General features: G+C 44.5%; 1 protein-coding gene across 3 annotated transcripts in view; it reads right to left on the bottom strand.

Annotated features, from left to right (window-relative positions):
* Positions 1-9,792: 9,792 nt before the first annotated feature.
* The window catches only part of POT1 (protection of telomeres 1), a 123,919-nt gene continuing 123,180 nt past the window's right edge, over positions 9,793-10,531 (bottom strand). For all 3 annotated transcript variants that reach the window (XM_040343696.1, XM_040343697.1, XM_040343695.1), the window contains one exon: positions 9,793-10,144. In XM_040343696.1, coding sequence (XP_040199630.1) covers positions 10,044-10,144 — 101 coding nt within the window. In that variant the 3' untranslated portion in view covers positions 9,793-10,043. The remainder of the gene's footprint in view (positions 10,145-10,531) is intronic.

The following is a 10,531-nucleotide window of genomic DNA, read 5'->3' as shown; positions in this document are numbered from 1 at the left end:
TTTTTACATTTAAAAGAACTTAAAAAAAAACAAAAAAAAAACTACATTTCCCATCAGTCCCAGCGTCCGTCTAGTCCCCCCCCTTAGGGGTCTGAGCCTATAACTAGGACTGTCCTGCTAAAGATCCTCCTCTTTCTTGTAAGCGAATGCCCAACACCGGACCACTTCGAGGAAGAAACAGCACCACAACTCTTCGACCAGCCGGTCAAACCTGCGTCGACGTCAGCGTAGGCAAACTGGAGATCAACATGTAGTCAACGGGACTCCAACCGGGAAACTTAACCACGATTTCGTTCCAACGGGAAACACAGGAATCGCTTCAACAACTGTCCCAAGAATCTGGGATGATATTCAGTATCCTGCAAAAGAGAAGATAAAAGACCGTAATAGGGTGGGTAGGGAGGGAAGATACTCGCCTCCTGTCTTCATATAATCAATATTTTCCGTCCCATACTAGGAAAATCTAGAATTATACATCAGACAGGAGGCTCATATCTTGCAAGTTCAAAGCTATACATGTGTGAACCTCCTGAAATACTCACATATTTATCATACATACAATTTTTTCCAGAGAAAAACCTTAAGTCTGTCCCACAAGCTAGTCGGTGAGAACAGATAAAGAGACATGATCTTCCGGCCTAAAGTAAAATCGACGAAAGGTCACTTCTGAAGACCAATCAGCCGCCAGTAAGAGATCTGATAGAGATCCCCCTGATGTAACCACCTTAGTGGCCATGGCACCTCTGGTGGAATGAGCTCCAAAAAGAGATATATCTATACCTGCTATTTTCATGACTGACTTTACCCATCTAGCTAGAGTTGCCGAAGATACCGGCCGATGTGGTTGCACAAAGGATATCAACAATTGGGAAGAATCTGGAGCACGGAGCGCCGAAGTGAGGGACTCGTACGTCTGTAGACAACGAACCACGCAAAGACGCGGATATGCTGGGAAGAAGGGGTAAAAAACTGTGTTTAGGTTGGTTTTTGTCCTGCGAACCACCGAAAACCTAACCCCTTCTGGCGAGAATTGTCGTCTAGAAACGTCTAGGGCCCTGACATCAGATACACGTTTAATAGAAATTAAACATAACAGGGTAGTGAGTTTTAGGGATAGGTCTTTCAAGGATAATTGATCGTTGTCCCCCCATGAAGAAAACAATTGAAGTATTTTGGACACATCCCAGGTAGAATGGTATCGTGGTCGAGGAGGGCGTTTGTATTTAACGCCGCCGAGTAAACGACACACAAGAGGGTGTTTGCCTATCGGGACTGCGTCTACCGGACAGTGGTAAGCCGATATAGCTGACCTATAGACGTTCAGGGAACTGTATGATCTTCCCAGCTCGTAAAATTCCGCAAGGAAATTTACAACTGAGGGAACAGGGGCATGAATGGGATCAATCTGTTGTTGATCACACCAACGGACCCACAACCCCCAGGCAGATCGATATGCCGATCTAGTCCCTGGGGCCCAGGCCACGGCGAGGAGATCTCTAGCCGATTGCGAAAGGTCTGAACCTGTCTCCGACATCCCGAGACCAACCAGGCGAGGAGTGGCAACCTGTTTTCCAATAGCAAGGGGTGTGGACCCTTGGACGGGTTCGTCAATAAATGAACCGAGTGTGGGAGAAGTCTGGGGTAGTCGATCGACATACCCAGAACTAGCGGGAACCATGGTTGCGTCGGCCACCAGGGAGTGATCAACGCCACCGTCGCAGATTGGTTCATGATGTGAAGGAGGAGTCTGGTTATCAGTGAAAAGGGGGGAAACGCATAGTTCACGCCCTTTGGCCATACTTGGAGGAAAGCGTCCACCGCTGTTGCTTCTGGATCCGGCCTCCAACTGAAAAAGTGAATCAGTTGTCGATTGATCCTGGAAGCGAAAAGGTCTGTGTGGAACGGACCCCAAAGTTCCTGTATTGTTAGGAAGGTCGATCTGTCCAGCGTCCAATCGCTGGCGTCTGACAGATAACGGGAGTTCCAATCTGCCACATAATTGGAAACCCCGGGGATGTATTCTGCCACTGGCAGGATCTCCCTGGAAAGACAGAAATTCCAGAAGTCGGACGCAATGTCCGCCAGCATCTTGGATTTTGCTCCCCCTAGGTGGTTGATGTATTGCACCGCCGCCACGTTGTCCAGGCGTAATAGAACGCAACATCTGGACCTCTGAGAGAGAAAACTCTTGACGGCAAAGAATGCCGCCAAGAGTTCCAGTGCACTGATGTGAAGGGATGACTCGTCGTTGGACCAAGTCCCCCCTGTGGAGGCTTGTCCGCAACGGGCACCCCAACCCTGTCTGCTCGCATCGGATTCCAGTATGACATCCGGTCGAGAGCTGAAGATAGTTTTGCCATTCCATTCTATGGCGTGATGGAGCCACCATCGTAACTCCTTTTCTGATTCCGCACAGAGAGAGATTTTGTCCGAATAACCTAGACCCTGTCTCAGGTGTAAAGTTTTGAGGCGCTGAAGGGCCCGATAATGCAGGGGAGCTGGAAAAATAGCCTGAATGGAGGCTGACAATAGTCCGACAATGCGTGCCAGGGTTCTCAACGATATCTGTCCCTTGCTCAAAACTGACCTGATTTCCTTCCGAATCAGAGACAATTTCGACTGAGGCAAGCGTAAGACTGCCTGTCTGGTGTCTATCGTGAAACCTAAAAACTCCATCTCCTGAGCTGGGGACAGTACGGACTTCTTGAGGTTGATAAGGAAACCTAGTCCCTCTAAAAGTGACACTGCCCATTGCTTGTGTAGTTCTGCCTGTGATTTCGAATGGGCCATGATTAAGAGGTCGTCTAGATATATTATCAGACGCACTCCTCTGCATCGAAGGGCAGCTACCACGGGCTTCATTATCTTGGTGAAGCACCATGGAGCCGAGGAAAGGCCGAAAGGGAGACAGGTAAACTGCCACATACGGCCCCACCATAGGAATCTTAGAAAAGTTTGTGAGGACAGGTGCATGGGAATCGTCAGGTAAGCGTCCTTCAAGTCTATTTTGACTAGCCAATCCCCCTGAGAAAGTAGGTCTCTTAGTAGATGAATGCCTTCCATCTTGAAGTGACGGTACGCCACGAATTGGTTTAACCCTTTCAAATTTATAATTGGGCGATGCCCTCCGCCTTTCTTCTTTACTAAGAATAGGCTGCTGACAAACCCGGGTGATAAGGGGTCTACTTCCACTACGGCTTGTTTTGCCGCTAGATCCTGAATTTCCTCGTCTATGAGACGAGTACATTGTTCTGAGAACTGAATGGGGTGTGGGAGACCCAGCATGGTTGGCTGCGAGATGAAATCTATGTTGAAACCCGCTACTGTCGATAATATCCAAGCGTCTGCCGTGATCGTGTGCCAGACGTGGATAAAATGCTTCAGTCTGCCCCCTACCGGTATGTGAGAAGAGAACTGAGGAACACTTACCAGCGGATGGGCGTGATCTGGGAAAGCCTCTGCCCCCGCGTCCTCTCCATGGGCATCCTCTGGGAGGAAAAAATGGCGCCGGTTGTGCCACTGGTAGAGAGTACTGCTGATGCATGGGCGCGTAAGGTTGAGCGGTCGCTCTAGGGTAGGCCCTGAAATAATTGTTTCGACCGGCAGATCGGCCTCTCCCTCTGCCGGCCCTACCAAAAACCTTGGATCCAGAGCCCACTTTCTTTAAAGAAGTCTGGGCCTTGTCAAGACTGTTAAACAGGCCAACAAACCTGTTAATATTTTTCATAAGATCCTCTCCGAAGAGAAGACCTTCAGCAGAGGGACCCGGTTCTGATTCTGCCAAATGGGAGAGTTGCGGGTCCAATTTCATTAAGATCGACCTGCGACGTTCCACAGCGCAGGCCGTATTAGCCGAGCCTAGAAGACAAATGGCCCTTTGAGCCCAACCTCGTAATTGACCTAGGTCAACTGTGCCCTCAGTGGAGGCTGCTTGTTCCGAGAGGTTTAAAATTTTCGTTAGTGGGCCTAGCATATCTAGGATACGATCCTGGATCGATTTAAACGATTGTTCAATGCCCTTTTTGGCTTGTTTGCCAGCCTTAGTTAAATATTTCAATAATACTGGATCGATCTCGGGAGTAATTGCAACTTTTTTAGGAATAACGGGTCTCGGGCATTCTGCCCTTAGTTTATTTCTATTGACCCTATCCAAACCCTTCCGAGTCCAGTGTTCTACATACTGGGCTACCTGAGGGAGAGGTGTCCAGTCCCCCGATCTGGGGTGAGAAATGCCCTCTGGATTGAAAAAGGGTTCGCCTAGCGAGTCTAGGATTGTCTCAGATGGTAAATCTGAGTTAGCCCCAAATTCTGTGAACTCTTGCTCAGAGTCTCCCCTGTCGGAGTCATAATCTTCTGATGCGGCGATCAGAGATCCCTCAGAGGCATTATCATCTGAGTCCTCGTTAAAAGAATCCGGTTTGGACCGGTGGGAAGACTTAAATTTTTTCTTTAAAGACTCCTTATTCACTAAGGGTCGTTCACCCTCTGGGTGGTTGGGGCGGCAGGCCGTGGGGGGTCCTGCGTCGAGCATAAATTGTACTTCCCCTGCCGGGGAGTCAGGACAAGCGGTCAAATTTTTACGCTTGCAAAGGGCCTTGCCCTTCTTCACTACTTCAGGATGAGTAGTAGATGGGTTGGGGTGAGAGGCTAGGGCTGCTTGGATAGAGCTGTTGATAAGCTCCTGTATTTGAGCAGCAGTTAAAAGCTGCGGGACCTCAGGGGTTAATCCTGTAGAGGTATTTATGACCATATTAATCTCATCTGTCATGATGCCACTCAGTACAGTTAAACTAGCAAGGTTTGAAAGGAAAAAACTAAAACTTATGAACTTTTCCTGCAGAAATAGTGATAACTATAGGGTTAATCAAATATTCAGTGCAGAAGTAAGGGTGACAAGAAAATAGTATTAATCTGCAGGGATAGCAGACCACTCAATCGAGTGCTCCGCTCTGAGTTAATCAATTATTCAGGGAAAAGGTGTATATATAGATAAAAGCTATTTATCCAGCTGTCGTTACCGCTCTCCTCACCGCCCAGCAGCAGACTGGCGTGCGGTGAGGAAGCGGTGAATACAGAGCAACAGCGCCGCCCGAGATCTCGCGAGATCTCGGCTGCGGGCTGTGATTGGCTGGACAGCGCTGAGGAGAGAGCGCGCTTGGAATCGCCCCCCTTCCTCTGCCCACAGCCCGGGAAACTCGGCTAGTGACAGGGAGGAGGAGGGGGGGCGAGGAGGACAATGGAGACCAAAGGCTGCCTTTCCTCAGAGAGAGAAAACGCACCGCAGAGGCAGCGGTGAGCTGAAACATGAAGCCCTAAAGGAGCAAGGGCAATAAAAATACCATCAGATGAACAGAAATCGCCAGAAACAATAAAAATAATATGATAGAAATATGATAATAAAATAATAATAAATTAGTAAAATAAATAGAAAAATAGATAGAAAAATAGCCAAATCTATAAGTTAGATGCACAAAAGGAGTGCTCTAACTGCTAACAGCGCATATATAAATCAAAGCAATATTAAAGCAATATTAAAGAAATATGAATATACTTATCTCTGCCATGAGCAGAAAGAAAGAGGAGGATCTTTAGCAGGACAGTCCTAGTTATAGGCTCAGACCCCTAAGGGGGGGGACTAGACGGACGCTGGGACTGATGGGAAATGTAGTTTTTTTTTTTTTTTTAAGTTCTTTTAAATGTAAAAATGTTTCTGCTATGAGCATTAAAAGGAAAGATTAATGCAAGATATGAGCCTCCTGTCTGATGTATAATTCGAGATTTTCCTAGCTTGTGACGGAAAATATTAATTATATGAAGACAGGAGGCGAGTATCTTCCCTCCCAACCCAACCCTGTCACGAGGTTGTCTCTCTCTCGTTCTAGACTGATGAACCACGCACCCTGCAAGTCGGAGGCTGGTACGCCCCGGGAGTTAGTTTTCACTATCCCCGTTGGGATTGCTGTCCGTTTCGATCCATGGGTTTAGTTCACCGCAGATGGAGGTTCCTACTGCGTTCCAGATCCGGAGTCGGGATGCCGTTGACTGAATCCATTGGTCCATGTTCCTGAGGACAACTGACCGGTCGGCTCCGAATGGTTTGGGTTTCCTATAGTCCCCGTTGGGATGAAGTTGGTCCGGATGAAGTTGGTCCGTTTTGGCCTTGTCCTTTCGTTTCCTCCAGATTCGGATGTTGTGTTCCGGTCGGAAGGTTCCCGGCAGCCGCGGAGATGTCTAATTGGACTTTCGGTTCCTGTTTACACTAATTCGCATGAAGAAAGAGGAATAGGTTACCTCAGACAGTCCCTTATATAGGCTACGGTCTGGGAGGGGCTACACTGGCCCAGGGACTGCTGGGAAGGGTAGTTCTTTGAATTTTTTAAGTTACAATAAATGTTAACTGTATTTCTGCTATGGGCATTATTAAAGAAAGATAATGCATAAGATACTCGCCTCCTGTCTTCATATAATTAATATTTTCCGTCACAAGCTAGGAAAATCTCGAATTACCCTCTGATCTTGCTCTACTGGCCACAATGAAGAAAAGGCATTTTGAATAGCTGCCCAATGCAGTCCCACAGCACTTGGTGTGAATGGGCCCTGAAACTAAACATGATCACATATTTTTTCATTCTGGTGTGTGATGTGAACATTAACTGAAGATCCTGACCTGTATCTGCATGATTTTATGCATAGCCCTGCTGGTACAAGATTACATTGCTAGATAATTGCATTAAAAAAGCAGGTGTACATGTGTTCCATGAAAATTACACAGCAAGTGTAGGAGAATGGAGACAGAGGAGCCATATTAATCCTTACTTATCTGGTTATGTGACTTACAGATGACCTATTGGACACCGACAAAAAATGCAGAAAATCCACCCCTTTAGAAACGCCTCACATACCGTATGTACTCAGTTTTGCAACAAGCCAGACATCCAACAAAGAAGGGGGAGGAACCTCTGTGTCTCCTGTGATGTACTCCATGAAATGGATTCCATGTGCATGTACAAAAATCCAGTTTTCTTTATTGTCCATCACGGGAGAAGCCATAATAATCCTTACTTATAGAGATTTTCGAAAGCACTACTAATGAGGGGTTGGAGACACAGCCCCCACTGACAGTTAAGGAAGAAACAACACAACAGCCTACAGAACACAGCAACCAAAGGCAGTATTCCTCAGCGGCTCTTACATCTACTTGCTAAAACCTTGTAAAGGCCAGGTTGCAGCCTTGCAAACCTGAGCCACAGAAGCCTGATGGACAGCCCAGGAGATACCAACATTCCTGGCTGAAAGAGTCATCACTGGAAAAGGTGTAGCCTTTCCTTTCAAGCCATAAGCTTGAGAAATAGGTAGTCCAAAGGGAATTATTGACTTAGAAGCTGCTAGACTCTTCCTTGGGCCTTCAGGAAGGACAAAAAGCAAATATGACAGTCAATTTCAAATACATCATTGTGACAGAAAAAAAGGCAAAACAATATCAGTGTGGTTCAGACGGAAAACTGAGGTTAAAGAACCACCCTGTTTTGAGGACCCATGGGGATAAAGGTGACCTGACTATAGGCACCATGCACATGACACCTTGAACAAAGGCAGGCACCAAAGAATGAGAAGTACTTGGCTTTAAAAATAAGGCTGCCAAGGCTGAACTATGTTCCGAGATTGTGCTCAAGGTAAGTTTTACCTCCAGACTGAAGGAAAACCAAAATCTAGCGAGGATAAAACTTTCCAGGATTTCCAGGTCCTGTGGTAAATCCTCCTTGAAGTAGCCTTCATGGCTCTCAAGAGCGTGGGGTGATTGCATCAAACACCCTCTATCCTTTAAGACTCTGGCTTCAATAGCCAAGTCGTTAAAGTTAAAGAAAAGGATGGATGGAAGATTGGTCCTTGTGCAAGGACAAAACTTCTGCACTTGGAAAAACATATTGAGATACTTGAAGTCCAGTATGGGCCAAACATCACTGTTTGGCTTTGGCACTGTGAACAGATTTGAGTAGTACCCTTAAAACCTTTCCTCTTCTGGAACTGGCACCCCTTAAAAGGTGATTAAGAGCCAGAAACAGAAATAACTTTTTTGCGGATTCATATAAACATGTCATAGCATAAAATGCGGAGGGGGAAAGTCTTTGGATTCCATTTTGTAACCCTGATCAACTGTACAATGGACCCTTTTGTCTGCTACGTCGAGGGAGACTTAAGCTTCGTACACACAATGAGAATGTCCAACGAATAATTGTCCATTATTTTTGCATGCTAGTCTCATACCAAAAGAGAAGAGGTTACTTGAGTTACAAAAATGTTCTCGTACAACAGAATACAACTTCGGAAGGGATGTAATGTGTTGTATTGTATTGCAATTTATTCTGTCGTTTCTGAGCATGCATGGTCTTGGTCCTTCGATTTTTTTTTTTCCAGACGAATACTGTACTGATTAAATGAAATTAAGACATTTTGGTATCATACAAGAACATTTTTCATGTTTGTCCCTTTAGATAATTTTGCATGAACTGTTGTAATCAGCTCTCGAAAGCTATGCACCAACAATCAGATTTTCACTTTGAAAGCTGTATTTTTCATCAGATTTTCTGATCGTGTGTCTTAGTGACATTTGCTGCATCCACAGTAAAACAAAGAGCTCGACGGAAACTGGCTAAACATTCCCCCAGGTCTAACTCACTGCCTGTGGGGTCCATTCTCCTAGACAGTTGCTTAATTTTTCCCTTAAAGCTGTGGCAGATGCCAATAGTTGCTACTGCTGACTGCATAGCAGCCCCAACCAAAGCAAAAGATGCCTTGAGCAACGTCTCCAACTGTTTATCAGCTAGATCCATAAAGACTGGGATATCATTCACTGGGCATGCAAGACTCTTATTAAGCAAAGAGATTCCACTAGTCCACTTCTTAGTGACTTTTTCCTTCATAGGGAATAGCTGTGCAAACCAAACAAAAAAAGGACAGACAATTTTGAAAAATAAAAATATATATATTTTTTACTTTCTGCTATAAAACCTATCCATTAAAAAAACAAAACGTTAAATCGAATTTCTTCATAAATGTAGGCCAATATGTATTCTTCTACTAATTTTTGGTAAAAAAATCCCAATAAGCATATAGTGATTGTTTTACGCAAAAGCTATAGCATCTACAAACTATGGGATATTTAAAAAAAATGTTTTACTAGTAATGGTGGCGACCGGAGACTTATAGCAGGACTACAATATTGCGGCAGACATTCTGACACTAACTTGACCAGTGACTCTAATACAGTGATCAGTGCTAAAAATATATGCACCGTCACTGTACTAATGACACTTGCTGGGAAGGGGTTAACATCAAGGGCGATCAAAGGGTTAACTGTGTGCCTAACCAGTGTTTTATTATACTGTGTGAGGTGCTTTAAACTAGGGAAAGAGATGGAATTTATTCCCTGCTGTGCAGGGACACCAACTCCATCCATTTCCCCTCGTCAGAACGGCTATCTGCCTTGTTTACATAGGCAAATCACAGTTCTGTCTCTCTGCCCGATGATTGAGTACATTGAGTACCCTGCACCCACCGTTCAGCTTCCACTGTGTGTAATCACGACAGAAGAGAGCACGCATGCGCCCCCCCTAACTGGAAGTGTCGCATCACGTAAAAATACGTGATCTGGCACACAGGTGTCGCCCAGTAGCAGTAAAACTGCTATAGGGTGGCCCAAAAGTGGATGAACCAAAATGCACATCTTAATGAATTGACTTTTTTTACACACTCTGACTGACATATAAACACAACTGAATAGAAACAACAGAATCCACACTTCAATAGAAACTTTATACACATATATACATAAAGAAATTGAAATTTGTACATCAAATTATAAACACACATTTGTACTTTTTTCTTTTCATCCAAAACAGTAAAAAAGGAATTGGCTTGCATCCTTATATTTATCTAGCTGCCATCTTTTTGCTGATCACAGTGAATACTGGGCTTCACACTGGGATTTCCATCTCCTTTAAACAGAGTCCAAGGTGCAAAGAATGTGTGCTGGTTAAACTTCTTTATGAAATCAGTGTATCAAAGATTTCATACAAATTTTGTTCTTCTCTTCCATCACAAGAATGATATGATTTAATGCAGCAGTCCATCCATGGGTATTCACCTAACAAAGTGGATAAACAATGAATATACGAATACATACACATTCACAGAAACACATACAGGTACTTTTATATGACCGCTACTTAAAGGATAAATCCACTTTTGTGACCTAAAATACAAAGGGGTTTCAAATGTACTGCCGAACAATCAAGGGTATATCTGTTTTTGAAAAAAGATCTCAAAGGGGAACTTCACTCTCTCAATCAACATTGACTATGTTATAAAGCAAATAAAGCATGGAGACAAGGATGGATGAGGGAGTTTGCTTTGAATATTAAACATGAAATAAATGGCATTTTTTGCTTGCGGCGCTCAACTGCAGCGTATTTCCACTTTAATATAAATACTTTTTGTAAATATCATAACTGTGTTAAATGTTAAATAATAT

This window comes from Rana temporaria, chromosome 3 (genome assembly GCF_905171775.1).
Source record: "Rana temporaria chromosome 3, aRanTem1.1, whole genome shotgun sequence".
Classification (NCBI taxonomy): Eukaryota; Metazoa; Chordata; class Amphibia; order Anura; family Ranidae; genus Rana; species Rana temporaria.
Note: the sequence above shows the minus strand (reverse complement) of the source record. Positions and strands in the feature narration are given on the sequence as shown.